Source organism: Convolutriloba macropyga, chromosome 14 (genome assembly GCF_964194025.1).
Source record: "Convolutriloba macropyga chromosome 14, txConMacr16.3, whole genome shotgun sequence".
Lineage (NCBI taxonomy): Eukaryota > Metazoa > Xenacoelomorpha > Acoela > Convolutidae > Convolutriloba > Convolutriloba macropyga.
The window spans coordinates 26,946,513-26,971,320 of NC_134481.1; the positions used below are offsets into that span (position 1 = coordinate 26,946,513).

At 40.6% G+C, this 24,808-nt stretch overlaps 1 protein-coding gene across 1 annotated transcript in view; it reads right to left on the bottom strand.

The window, feature by feature from the left end:
* Positions 1-24,808, bottom strand: part of LOC142352891 (uncharacterized) — a 179,222-nt gene that overhangs the window by 61,488 nt on the left and 92,926 nt on the right. Inside the window, exon 6 of the mRNA XM_075405046.1 lies at positions 10,437-10,683. Within this exon, the coding sequence (XP_075261161.1) occupies positions 10,437-10,683 (247 nt within the window). The remainder of the gene's footprint in view (positions 1-10,436; positions 10,684-24,808) is intronic.

Here is a 24,808-nt window from a genome sequence, read left to right on the forward strand (position 1 = left end):
GGTGGGGGGCTGCTGGTGGTACTACTAGGGGTGATGGGGGGCTGCTGGTGGTACTACTAGGGCTTGTGGGGGCTGCTGGTTGTACTACTAGGGGTGGTGGGGGGCTGCTGGTGGTATTTCTAGGGGTGGTGGGGGGCTGCTGGTGGTACTACTAGTGGTGGTGGGCGCTGCTGGTGGTACTACTAGGGTTGGTGGGGGGCTGCTGGTGGTACTACTAGAGGTGGGGGGGGGGCTGCTGGTGGTACTACTATGGGTGGTGGGGGGCTAGTGGTGGTACTACTAGGGGTGGTGGGGGCTGCTGGTGTTACTAATAGGGGTTGGTGGGGTTGCTGGTGGTACTACTAGGGATGGTGGGGGGCTGCTGGTGGTACTATTAGGGGTTGGTGGGGGGCTGCTAGTGGTATTACTAGGGAGTGGTGGCGGGGGCTGCTGGTGGTACTACTAGAGGTGGTGGGGGACTGCTGGTGGTACTACTATGGGTGGTGGGGGGCTGCTGTTGGTACTACTAGGGGGTGTTGGGGGGGGGCTGCTGGTGGTACTACTAGGGGCGGCGTGGGCTGCTAGTGGTACTACTAAGGGTGGTGGGGGGCTGCTGGTGGTACTACTAGGGGTGGTGGGGGGCTGGTGGTGGTACTACTAGGGGTGGTGGGGTTACTAAGAGGGGTGGTGAGGGGCTGCTGGTGGTACTACTAGGGGTGGTGGGGGGCTGCTGGTGGTACTACTAGGGGTGGTAGGGGTCTGCGAGTGGTACTACTAGGGGTGGGGGGGGGCTGCTGGTGGTACTACTAGGTGTGGTGGGGGTCTGCCGGTGGTACTAATAGGGGTAGTGGGGGGCTGCTGGTGGTACTACTAGGGGGTGGTGGGGGCTGCTGGTGGTACTGCTAGGGGTGGTGGGGGGCTGCTGGTGGTACTACTAGGGGTGGGGGGGGGGCTGGTGGTACTACCAGAGGTGGTGGGGTCTGCTGGTGGTACTGCTAGGGGTGGTGGGGGGCTGCTGGTGGTACTACTAGGGATGGTGGGGGGCTGCTGGTGGTACTATTAGGGGTCGGTGGGGGGCTGCTAGTGGTATTACTAGGGAGTGGTGGCGGGGGCTGCTGGTGGTACTACTAGAGGTGGTTGGGGACTGCTGGTGGTACTACTATGGATGGTGGGGGGCTGCTGTTGGTACTACTAGGGGGTGTTGGGGGGGGGCTGCTGGTGGTACTACTAGGGGCGGCGGGGGCTGCTAGTGGTACTACTAAGGGTGGTGGGGGGCTGCTGGTGGTAATACTAGGGGTGGTGGGGGGGCTGGTGGTGGTACTACTAGGGGTGGTGGGGGGCTGTTGGTGTTACTAAGAGGGGTGGTGAGGGGCTGCTGGTGGTACTACTAGGGGTGGTGGGGGGCTGCTGGTGGTACTACTAGGGGTGGTGGGGGTCTGCGAGTGGTACTACTAGGGGTGGGGGGGGGCTGCTGGTGGTACTACTAGGTGTGGTGGGGGTCTGCCGGTGGTACTAATAGGGGTAGTGGGGGGCTGCTGGTGGTACTACTAGGGGGTGGTGGGGGCTGCTGGTGGTACTGCTAGGGGTGATGGGGGGCTGCTGGTGGTACTACTAGGGGTGGTGGGGGTCTGCGAGTGGTACTACTAGGGGTGGGGGGCTGCTGGTGGTACTACTAGGTGTGGTGGGGGTCTGCCGGTGGTACTAATAGGGGTAGTGGGGGGCTGCTGGTGGTACTACTAGGGGGTGGTGGGGGCTGCTGGTGGTACTGCTAGGGGTGGTGGGAGGCTGCTGGTGGTACTACTAGGGGTGGTGGGGGTGGGGGCTGGTGGTACTACCAGAGGTGGTGGGGGCTGCTGGTGGTACTGCTAGGGGTGGTGGGGGGCTGCTGTTGGTACTACTAGGGATGGTGGGGGGCTGCTGGTGGTACTATTAGGGGTTGGTGGGGGGCTGCTAGTGGTATTACTAGGGAGTGGTGGCGGGGGCTGCTGGTGGTACTACTAGAGGTGGTGGGGGACTGCTGGTGGTACTACTATGGGTGGTGGGGGGCTGCTGTTGGTACTACTAGGGGGTGTTGGGGGGGGGCTGCTGGTGGTACTACTAGGGGCGGCGGGGGCTGCTAGTGGTACTACTAAGGATGGTGGGGGGCTGCTGGTGGTACTACTAGGGGTGGTGGGGGGCTGGTGGTGGTACTACTAGGGGTGGTGGGGGGCTGTTGGTGTTACTAAGAGGGGTGGTGAGGGGCTGCTGGTGGTACTACTAGGGGTGGTGGGGGGCTGCTGGTGTTACTACTAGGGGTGGTGGGGGTCTGCGAGTGGTACTACTAGGGGTGGGGGGGGGCTGCTGGTGGTACTACTAGGTGTGGTGGGGGTCTGCCGGTGGTACTAATAGGGGTAGTGGGGGGCTGCTGGTGGTACTACTAGGGGGTGGTGGGGGCTGCTGGTGGTACTGCTAGGGGTGATGGGGGGCTGCTGGTGGTACTACTAGGGGTGGTGGGGGGGGGGGCTGGTGGTGGTACTACTAGGGGTGGTGGGGGGGCTTCTGGTGGTACTACTAGGGTTGGTGGGGGTCTGCTGGTGGTACCACTAGGTGTGGTGGGGGTCTGCCGATGGTACAAATAGGGTTAGTGGGGGGCTGCTGGTGGTACTACTAGGGGGTGGTGGGGGCTGCTGGTGGTACTACTAGGGGTGGTGGGGGGCTGCTGGTGGTACTACTAGGTGTGGTGGGGGTCTGCTGGTGGTACTACTAGGGGTGGTGGGGGTCTGCCGGTGGTACTAATAGGGGTGTTAGGGGGCTGCTGGTGGTACTACTAGGGGTTGCTGGGGGCTGCTGGTGGTACTACTAGGGTTGGTGGGGGTCTGCTGGTGTTACTACTAGGGGTGGTGGGGGGCTGCTGGTTTTACTACTAGGGGTGGTGGGGGGCTGCTGGTGGTACTACTAGGGGTGGTGGGGGCTGCTGGTGGTACTAATAGGGGTGTTGGGGGGCTGCTGCTGGTACTACTAGGGGTGGTGGGGGGCTGCTGGTGGTACTACTAGGGGTGGTAGGGGGCTGCTGGTGTTACTACTAGAGGTGGTGGGGGACTGCTGATGGTACTACTTTGGGTGGTGGGGGCTGCTGGTGGTACTACTAGGGGGTGTTTTTTTTTTTGGGGGGGGGGGGGGCTGCTGGTGGTACATCTAGGGGCGGCGGGGGCTGCTGGTGGTACTACTAAGGGTGGTAGGGGGCTGCCGGTGGTACTACTAGGGGTGGATGGGGCTGCTGGTGGTACTACTAGGGGTGGTGGGGGGCTGTTGGTGATACTAAGAGGGGTAGTGAGGGGCTGCTGGTGGTACTACTGGGGGTGGTGGGGGTCTGCGGGTGGTACTACTAGGGGTGTTGGGGGGCTGCTGGTGGTACTACTAGGTGTGGTGGGGGTCTGCTGGTGGTACTACTAGGGGTGGTGGGGGCTGGTGGTGGTAATACTAGGGTGGTGGGGGGCTGCTGGTGGTACTACTAGGTGTGGTGGGGGTCTGCTGGTGGTACTACTAGGGTGGTGGGGGTCTGCCCGTGGTACTAATAGGGGTGGTGGGGGGCTGCTGGTGGTACTACTAGGGGTTGGTGAGGGCTGCTGGTGGTACTACTAGGGGTGGTGGGGGGCTGCTGGTGGTACTACTAGGTGTTGTGGGGGTCTGCTGGTGGTACTACTAGGGGTGGTGGGGGTCTGCCGGTGGTACTAATAGGGGTGGTGGGGGGCTGCTGGTGGTACTACTAGGGGGTGGTGGGGGCTGCTGGTGGTACTACTAGGGGTGGTGCGGGTCTGCTGGTGGTACTACTAGGGGTGGTGAGGGTCTGCTGGTGGTACTACTAGGGGTGCTGGGGGGCTGCTGGTGGTACTAATAGGGGTGTTGGGGGGCTGCTGGTGGTACTACTAGGGGGTGGTGGGGGGCTGCTGGTGGTACTACTAGGGGTGGTAGGGGGCTGCTGGTGGTACTACTAGGGGTGGTGTGGGTCTGCTGGTGGTACTACTAGGGGTGGTGGGGCTGCTGGTGGTACTACTAGGGGTGGTGGGGGGCTGCTGGTGGTACTACTAGGTGTGGTGGGGGTCTGCTGGTGGTACTACTAGGGGTGGTGGGGGTCTGCCGGTGGTACTAATAGGGGTGTTAGGGGGCTGCTGGTGGTACTACTAGGGGTTGCTGGGGGCTGCTGGTGGTACTACTAGGGTTGGTGGGGGTCTGCTGGTGTTACTACTAGGGGTGGTGGGGGGCTGCTGGTTTTACTACTAGGGGTGGTGGGGGGCTGCTGGTGGTACTACTAGGGGGTGGTGGGGGCTGCTGGTGGTACTACTAGGGGTGGTGGGGGGCTGCTGGTGGTACTACTAGGTGTGGTGGGGGTCTGCTGGTGGTACTACTAGGGGTGGTGGGGGTCTGCCGGTGGTACTAATAGGGGTGTTAGGGGGCTGCTGGTGGTACTACTAGGGGTTGCTGGGGGCTGCTGGTGGTACTACTAGGGTTGGTGGGGGTCTGCTGGTGTTACTACTAGGGGTGGTGGGGGGCTGCTGGTTTTACTACTAGGGGTGGTGGGGGGCTGCTGGTGGTACTACTAGGGGTGGTGGGGGCTGCTGGTGGTACTAATAGGGGTGTTGGGGGGCTGCTGCTGGTACTACTAGGGGTGGTGGGGGGCTGCTGGTGGTACTACTAGGGGTGGTAGGGGGCTGCTGGTGTTACTACTAGAGGTGGTGGGGGACTGCTGATGGTACTACTATGGGTGGTGGGGGCTGCTGGTGGTACATCTAGGGGCGGCGGGGGCTGCTGGTGGTACTACTAAGGGTGGTAGGGGGCTGCCGGTGGTACTACTAGGGGTGGATGGGGCTGCTGGTGGTACTACTAGGGGTGGTGGGGGGCTGTTGGTGATACTAAGAGGGGTAGTGAGGGGCTGCTGGTGGTACTACTGGGGGTGGTGGGGGTCTGCGGGTGGTACTACTAGGGGTGTTGGGGGGCTGCTGGTGGTACTACTAGGTGTGGTGGGGGTCTGCTGGTGGTACCCTTAGGGGTGGTGGGGGCTGGTGGTGGTAATACTAGGGTGGTGGGGGGCTGCTGGTGGTACTACTAGGGGTGGTGAGGGTCTGCTGGTGGTACTACTAGGTGTGGTGGGGGTCTGCTGGTGGTACTACTAGGGTGGTGGGGGTCTGCCCGTGGTACTAATAGGGGTGGTGGGGGGCTGCTGGTGGTACTACTAGGGGTTGGTGAGGGCTGCTGGTGGTACTACTAGGGGTGGTGGGGGGCTGCTGGTGGTACTACTAGGTGTTGTGGGGGTCTGCTGGTGGTACTACTAGGGGTGGTGGGGGTCTGCCGGTGGTACTAATAGGGGTGGTGGGGGGCTGCTGGTGGTACTACTAGGGGGTGGTGGGGGCTGCTGGTGGTACTACTAGGGGTGGTGCGGGTCTGCTGGTGGTACTACTAGGGGTGGTGAGGGTCTGCTGGTGGTACTACTAGGGGTGCTGGGGGGCTGCTGGTGGTACTAATAGGGGTGTTGGGGGGCTGCTGGTGGTACTACTAGGGGGTGGTGGGGGGCTGCTGGTGGTACTACTAGGGGTGGTAGGGGGCTGCTGGTGGTACTACTAGGGGTGGTGTGGGTCTGCTGGTGGTACTACTAGGGGTGGTGGGGCTGCTGTTGGTACTACTAGGGGTGGTGGGGGTCTGCCGTTGGTACTACTAGGGGTGGTGTGGGGCTGCTGGTGGTACTACTAGGGGTGGCGGGGGGCCGCTGGTGGTACTACTAGGGGTGGTGGGGGGGCTGCTGGTGGTACTACTAGCGGTGGTTGGGTTCTGCTGGTGATACCACTAGGTGTGGTGGGGGTCTGCTGGTGGTAATACTAGAGGTGGTGGGGGTCTGCCGGTGGTACTAATAGGGGTAGTGGGGGGCTGCTGGTGGTACTACTAGGGGCTGGTGGGGGCTGCTGGTGGTACTGCTAGGGGTGGTGGGGGGCTGCTGGTGGTACTACTAGGTGTGGTGGGGGTCTACTGGTGGTACTACTAGGGGTGGTGGGGGTCTGCCGGTGGTACTAATAGGGGTGGTAGGGGGCTGCTGGTGGTACTACTAGGGGTTGGTGGGGGCTGCTGGTGGTACTACTAGGGGTGGTGGGGGTCTGCTGGTGGTACTACTAGGGGTGGTGGGGGCTGCTGGTGGTACTACTAGTGGGTGGTGGGGGCTGCTGGTGGTACTACTAGGGGTGGTGCGGGTCTGCTGGTGGTACTACTAGGGGTGGTGGGGGTTTGCTGGTGGTACTACTAGGGGTGGTGGGGGGCTGCTGGTGGTACTAATAGGGGTGGTGGGGGCTGCTGTTGGTACTAATTGGGGTGTTGGGGGGCTGCTGGTGGTACTACTAGGGGTGGTGGGGGCTGCTGGTGGTACTACTAGGGGTGGTAGGGGGCTGCTTGTGGTACTACTAGGGGTGGTGGGGGTCTGCTGGTGGTACTACTAGGGGTGGTGGGGGCTGCTGGTGGTACTACTAGGGGTGGTGGGGGTCTGCCGTTGGTACTACTAGGGGTGGTGTGGGGCTGCTGGTGGTACTACTAGGGGTGGTGGGGGGCTGCTGGTGGTACTACTAGGGGTGGTGGGGGGCTGTTGGTGGTACTAAGAGGGTTGGTGAGGGGCTGCTGGTGGTACTACTAGGGTGGTGGGGGGCTGCTGGTGGTACTACTAGGGGTGGTGGGGGTCTGCGGGTGGTACTACTAGGGGTGGTGGGGGGCTGCTGGTAAGACGTGTTCTGAGCTTACCTTTATTAGGGTACTTCTGGAACTGTCCTATGGTTGTCTCAAGATTAAGATGTACTCTTAAGGCTTACCTGACTAACTAAAGTTCTATATCTCTAGTCTGTTACTCTTCTATCTGAGCTTCAGTAGACAGTGCACGGGCCCCAATGTTAATGTCTAACATATATCTCAATACAAAACAAGAGCGGAGTAGAGAGAGAGAGAGAAATATACTTTATTATTATATCAGGTTGGTAACTGGTACCGACTAAATAACTTTCTCTTCTCTGAGAAGAGGAAAAACAGGTAAACCTCTAAAGGAAAGAAAGGAAAAGATATTATTCCCTTTTTATCCAATCAGGGAAGAGTATTTTCAGTCTTTATTTATTTAAATAATAAAGTCTTTCAAATAGTCTTTTCTGGAAGTCATACTTGACTCCATCTTTCCGGGGTTTTGAGTTTTTTGAAAGTCTCTTGTATAATCTAATAAGTCAATTTCTCTGTATTCTCTCTGAAGGATTTTCTTTTCTTTTTGAATGTGTTGCTTTGTATCGGTTCGTCAGCAAGTCGATTCCTAGACATAGGTTGCCCAAAGAGCAAGAAGTGAACATCAACAACCACAAAAGTATCTATTCCATTACCACGTCCAGTGGGTAAAGATCCTTTCGGGTAGGCCCAGTGTTGATGTCTGGAGGCGATCCTGATGTTCAGTGACTTACCTGACTTACCTGAATTGGTTTAGTTTGTTGTTGTTAGCTGTTAGATGTTCAGAAAAGTTTTTCTCTATTGTAACCTGTGTTATGTTTTAATGTTCTGTTATACTTAGTATCCCTTCCGGTTGGAAAGAAAATTGAAATCTATATGTTGAGTGTTAATTATATTATGTTATATGTTTTGTGGAATTCGGTAGAAAAATTGAGGGTAGTTGGTTAGGTTGTCAACACAAGTTGTTGACACGATCGAGAAGTGTTCAGTGGCATGTGACTGTTTGGCCATGTTGAATTAATACAAATTTTATTATTGAAGATGAACATTTATTAGTAATCCAATTCCTCCGCGAAATCAGAAGTTATTCTGATGCAATCAATTCTTACGGATTGTATTGCCATACTTCTACATTTTGTCTCCGTGCTATGTATTTTGTAAAAGGTTTACAGATCTCGCTTATGGGTTTGTAATGGGTATGCCCAAAAATGTCCAATTGCCTTATTTCAATCAACTTCAATTTCTTCAACTTCATAAGTTAAGTTAAAGTCTCCGTCTGCGCGCTTATATTCAACATTCCAAATAATCCAAAGACTCTTTTGGTATTTGGAGTACTACTATGTTATTTGTTACTAGATAAAGGTGAACCTGTTTGTTGTTACTAAAACTTAATGAATTAATGGAGTGTATCCATATATACATGTGTTGGATTCCTCTAATGATTGATTGCATGTTTTACATTCTTTTAGTTATCGGTTTATTTACATGTTTTTACATGTGAAATTTTCGAAGTTGAAATACTTTTGTTCTATCTATGTTGGAATTTCTTACACTGTGATGGTTTGTTTGGAAAATCATGTAACACTTCGTTGTGTTATTTTAATTTTAAACCTGTATTTCAGTTCCAATGTTGTGTAGTTAACTATATTGTCCAAGAATTTAAAGCTTATATCTGTTAAAGTGTCATGTGAATGACTCATGGTCTGAAAGGTATTATTACACGTTATACGTAAAGCTAGTATGTCTATTGCATTACTCAGTGTTTGTCCAGTTGCATATTGTTCACACTGTAAAGTGTGGACTGTGTACTATCATTTGTACACACTGTATAGTGTGTATTATCATTTGTTCTAATTTCCGTCAGTTTTGTGTTGAATCACAATTGTTAGTTATTTTTTGGAATTTACTTATTTACAAAATTGCATATAACTAACTATGGAAAATTCTTTGCATATATACATGTACAATCTAGAAATGAGGTTAGGATTTTGGAAAAAATAAAAATTGCTTTGTTTTTTAGATTTTATGAAGTATTAAATATGTAAGAATCAGTACAATGGTACATGAATGTAAATGATACAAATTGTTAATATGAGGTATGGTTAAACAATATAAGGATATGAAAGGGTTTTACAAAGTATTTGAGTACAAAGTATGGGACTATACAAATACATTTAGAATGATCGGGTGGATTATTGAGTTGTGAAAACATAACTAATTATCTAAGAGGAACATAGATAACCATATATGCAGAGATCAATTTCATGGTTAGTTGTTATTGTTACTGTTGAAATAAATTGAAAATATCAGAAGCTGTTACTTGTTACTGTATTGGAATTGTTACAATCTCTCCGTCTGTTTAGGATGGTTTGTCCGTTCTTTATAGTGATTGTATTCTTTTACAAAGTGGTCATCTTTCGAAAGAAAATATGCAAGTAAGTTCGTAATATCATGTATTGGGATGTCCGTAAGGGATGCTTTGACTGTATTGCATAACTCTTGTACTAGTTCTGTTGTTTTCCGTTCGTTATTGAAATTAATTCTGTTCGTAAAAGCGCGGTTTGTTACGCTGCCTTCGAGGTGATAGACATGGTATTCCTCGCAAGGTTGTAAAGCTTCGAGAGTTACCATGGGAGGCCGTTCAGGTGCATCTTTCGGTTGGAAGACGTAATAAATTATTATTGGGTCAAAGTTTCTAAGTGTGCCCAAAGTATATTCCCATTTCAGACGGTATCCGTAGTTTAAAAAATAGGGCGATGTGAGCTGATCGTTTATATGGATGTAGCTTTTCGAAGTATTGTGGTTTTTATCCCGTAAAAATGTGTAGTATATGAGATTATGGATAAGTTTAGTTTCGTGTACTCTGTAATTATTATTTTGTACGTCTATTGGTGTTGGGTGAAGAAAATTGAAACTAAGTTGAAATATTTGATGTTCATATATACTATATGCAGATAGATCTTGAGAGGCTTTTGCTACTAGCAGATCATAATTACATGTTACTGGTAGCTTGAATTCATAATCATAGTCGTACAAAAATCTTTCAGTTAGGCTGTAGAATTGTTTGAGTTTAGGATACAGTGTCTGGTGGAGCTTGTCTCTCCCTATATTTTTTGTACTTCGTTTAACTGTGTTCGTATTTTCTGGTGGCAGAGGCGGGAAAAACTCTGACACACGGTCTTTAAGATTGTGGAGAGGTGACATGAAGAAATTATACTCTCGCGAATCAAATGGCATGTTAGCCCAATTTCTGTATGATAATAATGGATTGTAATTGCTGCTGTGTGGGCTATTAAGTGTTCTAGGATCTTTGTCCTGAAACCAAATTGTTCCCATAACTGTTGCCGTTGGTGTTTGCTCATTTGTTGATTGATGGAAAAAAGATTTTTTATTATTTGATCTCGGTGTTACTGCATATGGGAATCTGAGATTGTTCGGCCTGTTATTGGCTGTTTTCGTAAATAATCGTTGTTGAACATGAGTTTGTGTTCTCGGGTTTTCTATAACATAATCAGATGGTGGTGGCGGTCGTACTGGTGGTGGGTAATTTGGAAGTGGGGGTGATATGTACGATTCCGTAGTTGAACGATTTTGATTGTTAACTGGTCTGTTATGTTCATAACTATGTAAATTTGTGCTTGTGCCTTGTTCACTAGTAGTAGTAGTTCTGCTATTATTAAATGATTGTAAATTCCGTCTATCCTCATTTTGTTTTGATTGTTGAAATTTATTTCTAATTTTACGCGCTATTTCCTGTGGAGTTTGGGTGTTCTCTGGAGTGTTATCCAAGTGTACTCGCATAGTTGTTACTGTTTCATCAGTGTTCACCATTTGGTCATCTGTTTGAGTTCCACAGTCCGAGGCGTTGTCTCTGATTGTACCGGGACTTGATCGTCCGGATCCTGGGCTTAGTTCACCCTCCTCAACGTCATAGTTGAAGGGTGAATCTACTTTGTATGGTGAGTCGTAATCCATACTGGTAACCATATGCTAAAACTCATGGATGATTACTCTTGGAATAACATAATGGTTACGATTGTTATAAAGACTTTTATAAAAACTGTTTGTAGTTTTTATTTGTTCTACACTCACTCGTTAGTGGTTACGTTGTTATATGTTAAAATGTTTGTCATTTTGACTGTAAGTCTCCTGTGTTTTGTTATCAATACACAATGTTCGATTAGTTAATAGTAGTGGGGGGTGTATTATTGTTAGATGTTCTCTAATTCAAATCTGATCTTAAATTTCGTATGTATCAGCCGAATGAGTGTCAAAGTATGTGACTTCATTTGTGTGTGGCTGATCATTTTTGAGTATATCTAAGCTGTGACTGCGGTTATGCATTTTGTTAGCCGTTAATTTTAGTTGGTGGAGGGTTTTTTATATCGAGAAGTTTTGATGTAGGTATTAAATGTTGTTGTTCGTTAGATGTTGATGAAGGTTTCGGGATTTCATACGGTGTTGGTTGATTAATTGGTATTGGTGTTTCATATGGGTGGTTGTTAAATAAAATTTTATGTTGTTCGATCTTTGGTGCACTAGGAATAGGTGCTGATAAACTGTTTCCTAGGCATTGGTATGCCGGAGGTGGTGTGATAAGTTGTGGTGGTATTGTTTGTAGTTTATTCTCTTTTATTGTTTCTAACGGTTCTATTTTAAATGGTTCTGGTTTATATTTTCTTTCTGGTAATGGTGGTTTCTGTTTCTTTGTCGATGATTCCAAAGTTCGTAATTGTAATCCGTTTTCCGTTCTACGAATTGTAGTGTTATAATGTTTATAATTTGTATCAACATAGATTTCGGTTGGTATTTCATTGTTTTTATGAGTTGATGTTGTTACTTCTGTTGAATGTCTACGAAAGTTAGGTTTATTTTTTCTTGGTCTGTTATTTAAGCTCCCATAATGTGAAATGTTGTCATCACTGTCGTTATCTATATTTTCTTCTTGTATTTGAGCTACTAACTGTGTAAGTGTTTGTGAGAATATTCCAAAGATTCCGGTTAGTAGTATTTTTGTTATGCTCGCTTGTTTTCCAATTGCTTTATGAATAGCAAAAGCGTTATAGAATTTGATAACAAGATTTGTTATGAATAGTATCATGCTAATCATAGCATAAATGATAGCCATTTTCTCTAAGATATACCATGGCCAACCAAAGCTTGATAAAATTTGTTCTTTTAGCCATGCGCCGTCAAAAATTTCTTTCCAGTTAACACTTGGTTGATCTATTTGGAAGTTATATCCATTGATGTTCAAATCTCGTAGCCATCTTAGTGATTGTTCATAGTTTTTGTATGCTTGTAATAATCCTAATTGTTCGAGTTCTAAGAGTTTTAGTGCATTAGCTGATTCTGCTTCCTGTAATGGTTTTTCACGATCTCTCATGTATTCATGTAGTAGATCTCTTTGTCTTTCTTGTACTAGTTGTTCTTTATTATAGATTCCGCTTTCTATTTAACTTGCTTTACTAAACATGTTGTCTAATACTATTTCCTCAGGTGATATAGTGTTTAGTATTGTTTCGACTTTAACTGGATACGGTGTTAATCTGTATCTAGCTGCTCCTTCAGTATCTATAGATATGAGTTGATCAAAATTACTATGTGAACATGGTACCTTTTTTGCCCAAAGGTATGTTTGGCGTGTTAATTGATGTACTTATTGTACTCTGTTTTTGTATAGAATTGGTATTTTATCGTAACATTCACGTGTTTGTGGTACATAAAGTGGTGATGATTTCTTTGCACATTTGTACATTTTCATTACGCTAACTCCTTCTTGTTTGACAAATATCGATCTATCTCCTGTAAGGATGTATCCTAGAAGTGGTGTGTTCTTTTGTACTTGTGTTAATGTTAATTGTCGGAGATTCCGAGTTTGTTCACAAATTTGTGAATAAAATTCGATTGCTTGTAGACTGATTCGTGAATATATGTTACTCATATATATGTCCATTTTCATATGTAGATGTGTGTTTTCATTTACAAAGCCGTAGTAAAATTGTTGATTATCTTCATCTTCGTAGCGTGTGTATGATGACGTGATTTGTTTCGGTTTTTTTATGAAATTTTCATCGTCGAATTTATCTTTCTTTCTTGTTACTTTTTGTCCTGTATGCATATCAAAGCCATATTCATATATTATGTAAATATCATCGTATTCTGTTTTAAGTACTGGTTGTGGTGATCCGCATTCGTGTTCAACTATTAGACATACTTCAAACCGTGTTGCTATTGAGGCTGTTTTCTTTAATTCTATTTTTTCTTTTATATCTGGTTTTTGTACTGTTGTCCATTCTGCATTTGTTTCTATCCAGTGTCTGTCTTGGTATTTTACCATGTATGCATCAAATCGAATTAGTTCAAATAATTGACAATGTGTTTGTGGTTCCCAAACTATTGTTGCTTTTGTGAAAGGTGTCGGCAGACACTCTCCTTTGTGGAGATCACATGGTAGTTTTGTTCCCATGTATGATATTTCTTCTGTGTCAAGATTTAGTATTAGTGATACTTCTCTTATTTCTAATGTTCAACCTAGTATGTCTATTCTATTTTGTTTTCTTACTCCGGTCAAAGAGTTTGATTATTTCAAAAGGTATCCACGTTGGATTTGTGTAATCATATACTATCCTTCCATATGGTGGTACCATTGGGGTATCTAAGTGAAATTGCATTCTACCTTGTAGATCTTCAATTCTCTTTTGTAATGGTGGATTAGCTATGTAATTGAATGATATGTTGTATCGTGTTGGTTTATACTTTGTATTTTTTAGTAGTTTAGGTCTGGCGAGTTCGTTAGGAACTTCGTCTGGATCTAATATTTTTGTTCTTTGTGCGTCTGATACATAATAGCTAGGTCTGTTTGCTCTAATATAGTGAGTGTGTTGTGAGCACCATTCTACTCGTTCCTTAATTGTTCCTGCAACTGCGTATGCTTTGATTTCTACTGCTTGTGCTTTTGATAATAGTTGGACTTCTGTTTTGGTCATGTCTAAATCTAGTGGTCTGAATATACATGTACTGATTTTGTTTAATTTATAGTACTTTACATTTGTTATTTCTTCTGCATCACAATCATAATGTTCGATAAAGATGTCTTGAGGTCCGATTGCTGAACCATTTATATTTTGTCCTGTTAATTCTACATAGTCTTCCTTTGTTTGGCGTTTTTGCTTTTTGTTATTTAGTTGGAATTTTTCCAGAATACTATCTGTTAGACGTTCTCTGTAGAAATTCCAGTTTCGTGTCCATTTGTCAATAGCTATTTCCCACATCTGTTCATAGTCTGAACTATTTCTAAATTCTTCTAGTTCTTTACTGTTGTCATTTTATATGAATAGGTTTGTGTTTGTTTTGAATTTGGCTGTGTTACTAGATATATGATCCTCAAATTTGTTGGAAGCTTCTTGTGCTGTTGTGTGTGACATATTTGTCTTTGTTTTGTTTTTATTTTTAAAATTTTGAATGTGTGTTTCCATTCGTTCATTGATACTGTTCCTAATTTGTTCCTTGATTCTATTTCGTAGTTTATGTTGTGATTGTATTTTTGTTTCAATCTTCATATAAATAAATAATGTTATTAATAATAATATTAGTATTATGGATTTTAATTGAAACGGCATGTATATGATAAGCCTGTGTGAGGGTTATAAAATGTCGCAAAACCTAAAGTTTGTTTAGTATATCTATCGAATTTATAGATAAAGTCAATGCAGATAAACGGTGCTGGTGTTGTTGTTGTTACTATAGAAGGTGTTGTTGCATGAAATGTGTGATTGAATATAGTATTGTATTTGATCGTTATATTAAACTTTAGCTCTAGAGATGGTGTTGCTAAAACTTCAAGTGCTGTGTTTCGTTGGCGATGTGTTAGATTTAAAGTATTTGTAACTCTATTTCTTGACCAATTGGTAAGGGTGTCTCCAAGATTAGTCGGTCCGTACAATGGTGGAGGTGGATTCTAGGTTTTATGATCTAATGCAAAAAGATATGTATGTTCATTAGTTCTACTTAAAGGAGGTGGATTCGGATTTAGTACTGGTGTTGCTCGAGTTCTACCTGGATGGCTTGATGCTAATCTTAATTCTGGTATAAATGATGCTGGTGAAAGTGCTGTATTTCGTGGTGGTTGTAAGGAATTTGTTAGTTCTATTCGTGGTACACTTATTGATGTGTTAGATGATGACGATTGATGTGATCATTGTGGTGTAGTATTTGTACTTGCTGTTTGTTGTGGAGAAGTTGCTGACCAAAGTGAGCTATGTGGTGAATGTATTGGTTGTACACGAAAAGGTTCTTGCACAAAATTGAAATCTTGTCTTTGTTGAAATGTGGGCGGTAAAAAAGGATTTGCTCTTAATTCAGATGATTTAGGTGTTGGGATAGTATTAACACTTGAGTGATCGCTTGGTGAACTTATATTAAAATTATGGAGTGTTGGTGTCCGGGTTGGTGTTCCGGTTGGTGTTCCGGTTCGACTAGGTGGTTCTGACTGTCCGGCTTCTATAGGTCTTATTATGTTAGATTCTATGTCAGTGGAGCCGTACGAGACTAGTGTTGAGTCTTGTGTTGGAAATGAGAGTGAAGCTCTACGTCGTCTGCGTAGTAGATGTCTAGTTTCTGTTCTTTCACGCCGTACTGTATACGGGTTTTCGTTTCCAGGGTCTGTATCGTCTACTTCTGGTGATGTTGGTATATTTGTTAGATCTGTTACCTCGTTATGATGTGGTTGTTCTTGAGTATTGTTACTATTACTGTTATTATTTGATGACTCAATTTTTGCTGATTTTGTTTTTTACGCTCCGAAACCTGGTCCGTGTGGTGGGATTTGAATATATGGGGGTGCTATGATTATCAGTGGTGTCAATTCTTGTTCTGGTTGATGTGTTTGTGCTCCTAAGTTTGATATCCAAATTTCGTTTTTCTGGGGTCTTAAATTTAACTGGTAGATTACAACGTTTCCGTAAAATGGTGATTCTTCAGGGAATCCGATTTGTACATAGAACTTTTGTGAGTGTAGTGTGTAATATATAGATTCTTCTATGTCGGCGTTTGGATCAATTTTTATGGGTTTACAAAGTAATCTATTAGTACTAAACACATTCGTACGAAAAAATATACAATTGTTGCAATTTTAATGAATTTAAAAATTTCCAGTTCTACTATATCGATATTCGTTTTACATATATGATAAATATCAGAATGAGCGTCTTGCATTTAACTATTGTATTGGTGGGCTTGCATACACGACTCTGCGATTTCTAATTACTTCGTTTATTGTTACTAAAGCTAAGTATGTGGATATAACTACTATGCAAGGTACCAAGAATATAGTGAGGAAGAATATTATTTTAGATAGTATTAAATAGATTGCTACTAATGTGTCTGGGAAATCAATTGTTGAAGCTGATTTATCGGGTTAATGTCTGTACGTTGTTGTTATGTGATGTTTGTTTTAATTTGGAATTTGTTAATGCTTCACTGAAAAGTGACAGTTATTTGCTTAAGTAACTGACACTAAACTGTGTCGCACTGTTTAATATTTTATTTCAATTTATTGATATACTACAATAACAATAATTGGTATCATGTTATTCTTTTAGTTTATCGTCTAATAATTCGATAGCTTCTTTTTTGCAGACTACTAAGAAAACTGTGTTTAGTTTATTGATATCAACACACCTATCTGTGTGTATTTGTTTTTTCAATGTTTCGAATTCCGTAATGGTTTCGTTGCAGAGCGTTATGTCTTTTAATAATTCAAAGTGTTTTTCTCCCCAAAAAAGTTTTACTTCTTGTCCGGTTTCAGTTTTGCCTTCAATAATAATTAAACAATTTTTGTTGGATATTTTGCAGTCTGATACTCTGATACTATCGTTATCGAAGTGTATATGATTACCAAAAGGAAAATTAAGCTGAACAAAGTTGTCTCTTTGTACTTGTATTTTTATGAAAAGTTGATTTCTGTTTAATGATTGCATAAACTCTGATACAGCTAACATTGGTGGTTCTTCATCACAATGATGACTATAGTGGTGAATTAGCCTTTCTGAAAAGAAGTTAAAGTAATTCACGTTACCTGGTATTGCTGGATTGTTTTCTGATGGAATGTTGGTAAAATTGTTTATTAGGAAGAGGCAATGCAATATTTCATCAATTTTGTTTTTCGAATTTTCAAATAGGTTTACTATATCTGAGATATGTTTTAGAGTTTGTTTTTGATATGAAAATTACAAAATAAATGAAATTAGAGAAGAAGTTTTATTTACTAAGGGTGTTGACATGAGAACTCTGAATGAAGTTGACTGAATTTTCTAACTTTTATTTTACTTTTCAGCTTAGCTGAAATTTTCAAAATTTTTCGAGTTATTCAGTGGTTGTGACTTGTACGAGACAAAATCGGAGTTGTGATTTTTACTTTCTTGTTTGTTGCTCTCTACAATGTTTCTGACATTTACATATCTTCCGTTTTTCATTTCGTGGGTTTTAAGTTGTCAATTTTAATAATTACTAGGTCTAATTAGATTGTTAGGTTCCCAGTTCTTGAATTGAAGTTTCTTCTGACATTTTCCGGAACTTTTGTTCTCAAGATGTTGTTTTTCTTTGTAATTGGTGTATTGGTATGTAATTAGTATATTTGATGGTTAGTTGACGTACTTCCATCATGGTATGTTATGCTAATTAGTCTGATGTTGGTGCCAATTTTGCTATTGTCTTTTGTTTTGAAGTAGGTTTTTTGATCATTGGTATGGCTAGTGACGCTAACTTATACCAAGTATTTTGGTGCAAATAGTCTAATTACTAAAATGGTATTACTGGTAATTGGATACGTTGTTGCGATCTCTGCAACTTTGCAACTTTAAAATGTTAATTGGTAGTTTGGTACAAAATGCTTTGTTGGAAAAACGTTGACTTATTTGAAATGTTTATTTCAACTACTAATGATCTTGGTAAGATCTGTCTTGTTAATCACCATTTTGTTCATGGTGCTGAAAAATGTTAATTGGCTTGACATTTACGTTTTGTTACTAATTGCGTCTGCAAAGAGACAGTGCGTCTCTGTAAATTGTTTAACATCTTGTCATCCCTTTATGGATGTTGTCAATTTGTTAGTTTCTTCCCGTTAATGGGGTCTTTGTTGGGTTTTAGTTTTTGTTTGGGTTACTAATGAGATGTACTAATGATGTCGTATAACGTCCGTTTCTTTACTAATGATGTCTATGACATTTGTTAGATAGCGTCCGTAACTTCACTAATGTCCGTATTTTCACTAATGAGATGTATGACGTCCGCATTTTTCGTAATGACGTGTAAAAGTATGACGTATGTTATTCGGGTTTGTGCAACAGAGGTGCACAATACATTAACTGTTCATAGTGTCGAAGGTCTATTAGTCGAAAGTGTATATTTTAATGTCTAAATGGCCGAATGTCTAATGGCCGGATGTTCGGTTGTTATCTAATGTTGATATTAATTAGCTGTTGTTAATGGTAGTGAAAAGTTATATATCAACTAAACATTCTTCGTTTGGTTTTAGATGTGATTGTTGTGACATGGAGTGTACAGAACGAAGTTATTCTGTTTATCATACGTGGAGGGGAAGTTTTTTTTCCTGTATGTCTTACAGGCTGTTGTTCTCAGAGGAAGTTATTGCATTATCCCTTTATGCTGAGGAACATATTCTTTCAATCGATACGTTATTCCAGGTGTTACTTATTTATTGTTTCGTTTTATTATACGTATTATTTTTAACTTCCGTTTTTTATCATTAGTACTATCGTATATTCTGTTATTAATTAGTGTTATTTTGTTATTTTTACTTTTTCGTTGTAATATTCCCTTTATTTTTATTAATGTTCCAGAATAATTGCATCTTCAAAATATCTATTCCATTCCGCGAGGTCGATAGGTCCTCTAACCTGTATAATATTTTAGTTTTTATTTGTCCTTTGATTACCTTGTTATTTGTCCTTTGTTATTTGTACCTTTTGTTCTTTGTTTATTGTTTAACATTTACAATCTCGAAACGTCTATTCCAGTTTCAAGTTTTGGAACATAAAATAATTTTTTATCCTTGTTTCTTGGATTTTTGTCATTGGATCCTTGTTTACATGAAAAATTACCCTTTGTGACGTTCATAGTTGAGGTTCCAAGGGCTACTATCAAAACCTATTTGTATTATTATATCCTTTATGGATATTTTGTACTTGTTATTTGAATTCTTTGTTATTTGTTTTATTGGTTATGATTGTTGCTGTTGTCAACTACTACCGATGTTGGGATGGGCGTTTATCAACTGATGGACGTGGTTCAGAAATATTTACAACGGGTGTTTAAACTTTCAGTGTTCAAGACAGTTAGGTCCCTTTTTGTTTTTATATTCTGTTGCTTTTATCAATTTCTCACTAAAAGGTGTTAAACTATATGGTGGTAGTTATTCCTTAAAGGTATTCATGAAATGTTAATATCCGAATTGTTATTTCATAACTGATTCGTAAAATAGGTTGGTATATCTCGGGGTATGATCCAATGTTTTATTATGGGTAGAATTGGTTAGTGGTTAGGTGAATAATAGCACCTTTTAGTTTTATCATTTTTTTTATGTATTATCGTGTTTGTTATTTGTACTATTTCTTGCTTTAATATAAATATCATTTTATTTTATGTTTTTACTGTTCCTGGGGTTTTGCACACAAGGTTAGGGTTGGGTGTGCTCGTAGAAATACTGAACGTACATAGGAACGTACGTAGGACGTACATAGGAATATTGAAGGGATATAATGTGATAGATTTTAGAATTAGTCAGAGGTATTAATTCGAAGATGTTTTGAAGATGGGTGTTAAAAATAGTTAGGATAAGAATTATCGAAACATTAAGTGGTTATGGGATCTGATTTGTAACTGTACTACTGATAGCTGTATGTACGGGTTATCACGAATTGACTTTTGGTATAGTCGGTCAAATGAAATGAATATTTTATACAGTTATAAGTTTGAAGTTTGTGTGGATTGTTATACGTAGGTTAGCGAATGTGTTAAAGTTTAAATCATAATCTATAGTGGATTGTTGTAATAATTATATGTGTCAGTTGTCAATGTCGAATGTTATAAATACAATGAGTATCGTTGTATTTATTCGAGTTATTAGTATTAGTATTATTATTATTATTATTATTATAATTATTATTATTATTATTATTATTATTATTATTATTATTATTATTATTATTATTATTATTATTATTAATATTATTAGAACTATTTGTGATTATTTTTATTGTTTTATTGTGTTATTGTTAGTTTCTTCTTACGAAGATTGTAGTTATGAGTTTGTTTAATCTCATTTTTTGTTATATGTTTCTTCGCTGATGTTTGTATATTAGGTTGTTTTAATATTGGAATTTCGTTTGTTAATAAATAGTTTTGTAATTCTAGTTTAATGTGTCCTTCTTTCGGGTAATACGGTACTATGTGATTTCTGTGTATTGTTATATATTCTTTATTGTTGTCTTTTAATATGTATGTTGTTTCTGTAGGTTTGTCGATAATTAGATACGCCGTCAATCTGTTGTTGGTTTGTTATTAATACAAAAGTATTTTTCTCAAGAGGTTTTGCTGTTCTGAATCGTAAGTTCATTTCATCTGTTAACTTTTTCCTGTTCTGTAAAATTCTTGTTATTGTTCGATATGTGTCGTTATAACGTTTTTCTTTGTCGAGGAACCATTTTGCAAATGTTCCTTTTTGTAATTTTGCTATTTTTGGGTGACTGAATTGTTTTTCTAAATGGGTATGTGCCGGTTGTGTGTTGCATGCACTTGTTTCCGTTGGGTTGCAATTTCCTATTTCGTCTGTTGTTGTTCCAAGTTTAATTTTTGTTGGTTTTATTGGCTTTTGGTTGAAAACAACTTCATATGGTGACAATCCTAATCGTGTTTGATATTGTGTATTGTACGCATATGGAAAAAACTTTGCTTTTCTTGACCAATTTTGGTATTTCTCATCTGATAAAGTTCTGATAAATTGTCCGATTATTCTGTTTGTTCCTTCTACTAGTCCGTTTGTCCAAGGTGCATATGTTGTACTTGGTTTAAACTTGATTTCAAAATAGTTACATAAATGTGTTAATTCTGTATTAATGTATTCCGATCCGTTATCGGAACGAATTTCTTCTGGTAATCCGAATTTCATAAACCAATGTTCAAATAATGCTGTAAATGCATAATGTGCATTATTTTTGGGTGCACACATTATTGTTACATAGTGTGAAAATGCGTCTACTATCACAAAGATAAAATTATTTCCTTCTGATGTTGGGTGGATTGGTTCTTTTGTGTTTATCATAATCATTTCGTTAAAATATGATTTTGCCGGTGCTAATTGTTCTTGTTTGCTTTTTGTTTTAGTGTTCGCGAAGACTTTGTTCGTTTGACATTTGATGCAATCTGCTATTAAGATTTTTATCCAGGTTGTTAAGTTTTGAAATTAATATTTCTCCATTATGTTTCTTTTTGTTTTTTCAAGTCCTGTATGACCTACTGTGTCTGTAACATGGTCGTAGAAAACACATAATAATAATGTTAGTGGTAGACATATTCGTTGTATTGTATTTTTGTGGATTCGAATTATAATTTTAATGACTCCAGTTTGTTCATCAATTATTATTGATTTAAATTTTCGATAATATGCAAATAGTCCTTTGTTTCCGCGTATATCCAATGTTACTGAATGTGGTTTATTGTTATGTTTTTTCCACATTTTTACTTTGTGAAGTACTGGATCTATTATTTGTGTTTCTCTGATCAGATCTTCTGTTATTTTCGTTTTTTCATCATAGAAAATGTCTGTTATTTTTGCGTTATCGTAATTATGTTCTTGTTTAATATTGTTTATGAGTCTAAGGTAGTCATCGTCATGATGAACTGTGTAGGGTCCTTTTTGGTTTCTTTCAATAATTAGGTCGTCTTTCTCTACGATTGGTGATTGCCAATTTTTTGTTTTTGGTTTGTATTTCGGTTTTAAATTTGTTTTTGTTTCTTTGTTATACTTTCGTATGAGATTGGATGATATTCGTTTTTATCAATGTTTATTTCAAAATAATTGTTATGTTTGTTAGCTAAAACTGGGTAGTGTGTTTTTTCTTTGTTGTCTTCATCTGTGTTGTTACATATGCTGTACTTGCATTCTAAGTTGTTTGCAAATGGTGTTTTTGCGAAGAAAAATTTTATGTTTTCCGGTATTTCTACTGTTATATCGCGTGTTTTAGTAAAGTATTCTTCATCTATTGTTCTACTGAGAAGGTCTGGTAGGGCTAGGTTTTTCCCTTCCGTCCAATTAATGTGTAAATTTAGAAATTTCATCAGTATAAGTTGAAACCTGTAAACTCTGTGATTAGGTTTGTTCTTTTGTGTGAACAGATAAATTATTGGCTTGTGATCTGTAAATCAGATAATTGGGTGATTTGAGCCTGTTAGTAGGAACTCATATTCTGTTAGGGTGAATATGATCGCTGAGCATTCTCTAATTAATGTAGATAATCGCATCTCAATTGGTGTGAAAAGTCTAGAGTTTGCTGATATTAATCTCATTTTCTTTTCAGTTGGATGCTGTTGTAACAATGCTGCTCCAATGCCTGTGTTTGAGGCATCTGTTATGATATAGAATGGTTTTTTGGTGTCTGGCATTATTATTTCAAGTTTTTGTGTTATTGTTCTTTTCATTTGTTCAAAAATAGTTTGATGTTCTATTGTCCATTTGAAATCACTTTCCTTGTGTAGGAGATTGTACAATGGTTGAAGTATTGGTTGCATACCGTAGACGTATTTCGCAAGGAAATTTATTGCTCCGAGGTATCTCTGTAATGCTTTCATACTGGTTGGTGGTTCCAGTTTCTGGAATCCATCAATTCTTGATGTAAGTGGTTTCACGTTTTTATCTTCGATTATGTGTCCAAGGAATTTGACTTTTTTCAACATAAAATATGTTTTATCAGGTGCTGCCTTAAGATTTTCTTTGAGAAGTATTTTGTGATGTTCTATTAATGTTTCAAACATTTGTTCGTAAGAAGTTGTTTGTATGAAGATATCATCAACATATGTTATGACTGTTCCTTTCCTTATTAGAGGATATAGGAAATGTGTTAATATTGATGCAAATGCTACTGGTCCAATTGATATTCTGTAGAATAATCGTTTGAAACAGTATTGTTCGTTTCCGATTGTAAAATGGGTGTATCTCATTGATTCTTCGTCTAAAGGTATTTGGTTGTATGCACTATTTAGATCAGCTGTTGTAAATATTGTTCCGTTTATTCTTGTGAGTGCGACGTCAACTGGTTCTATAGGCCAATTGCATTTTGATTCGTCTATCATGCTGTTCAAGTTTCTTGCATCGAGTACAATTTTTAAGGATTCTCCTTTTCGTAATATTATTACTGAATTTGTGAATGTGTTTCCTGTTGATAGTTGTCCTTTGCTAACGGGTGCAATTATGTCATATTTTTTTAATACATCTAACAGTTTTTGTATTCGTTCTCGAAGGTGTATCGGCACTTTGCTTATTCTTTGTTTTTTGAAAATTGCATCTGTTTTCATTGGTAGGTTCAATTTTACTTTTGTTTTTCCGACGTCAAATTTTGTTGTTGCATATACTTGTTTATAGTCTAGTATGATTGTTACTACCTTTTCAAACTCTTCTTGTGTTAAGTGTGAATGTTGAAAATCAAACAGTTGTATAAATTCTTTGTCTTGTTCTGAATATTTGTTAATATTGAATTTGCATTTAAAGTTTGGTTTTCTTTCAAATGTTGCTACTTGTTCAATTGTTTCGTTTTCTTGTATGTTAAGTACTTCATTAATATCGTTTTCATTTTCGTATGTTAGATGATACAATGCTGTGAATAAATCTATCGAATTTGTCTGGTATATCTCTTCATTTTGCCGTTTAAATGTAATGTTTCTGTTCATGAAAAAAATTAATCGTGTATTTATGGTTATTCGGTGTCGATTTTTGCTAATTAATAAAATGTCTATGAAGTACTCTTCATCTGCTGTGAAGTCCTTTATATCTGTAAAAGATATATTTTGATATTTGTTTATCGGTTCAAAATAGAAACATGATTTATGAATTGTTTTTTCATTTGATTTTTTCATTTGTTTGAATATCGGAATTGGAAATATTTTTTCTCTGATTTTGTTCGATATAAATTGTTTCTTTGTTAAATATCGCATATAATCGAGACTAGTACGGGTAACCTTTTGTGCTGTTCATATAGAATATGATATCATTATCTAAAATCGTGTTTGTATTTAATGTTAGTCCATTAGTGTTGACATTTATCGTTTCTATATATTCTTTGAAGAATGGGGTTCCTAGGATATTATGGTTGCATTGTGTTATATAGAAGTGGATTTGAAAATTGTTTTTAGGCTTATTTCTGTTATTTGAGATTCTATCTGGTGTTAATGTAGTGTTACTGTTCCGAATGTTTCTATGGTTGTGTTATCCGCTGCTGTTAATGTTTTGTTTGCTTTTTCTAAGTGTATTTCTGGGTTAGTGTATTTAATTTCGTTCCAAGTATCTTCATTTAGTAAATTCAATGTTGCTCCTGAATCTAACAGGAAATCGATTTCTAGTATTGGTTTTTGTTTTGTTAAATCTTGTTCAAATTTTTTGCATTGATACATTGGTAGTATCCAAGTTGGGTTACTCTCCAGTGTGTTTATTATTGTATTGCATTTGTCTTCGTTCGCGTTGTAAAATTTATCTAATATTTCTTGATCTTCATCTGATGATTCTGATGTGTATTCATATTCATCAATGCCAGGTGGGTCATCGTTCTGTTTGTCTGATTCTACGTTATTTGTTCTGTTTTTGCTATTATTATTATTATTATTGTTATTGTTATATCTGTTTCCATCATTGCGTCGTTCTTTATTATAATGTCTGTAATTGTCTTTTTGTGATTGATTTCTGTTGTCATCCTTGTTATTATTGTTTGAGTAATGTCTGTTGTTACTATTAGAACGTTGTCTATATTTGTCGTTTCTACTAGAATCTCTGCTGTTGTATCTTTGTCTATTATTGCTATTATAACTATTATTTTTGTTATATGGTGAC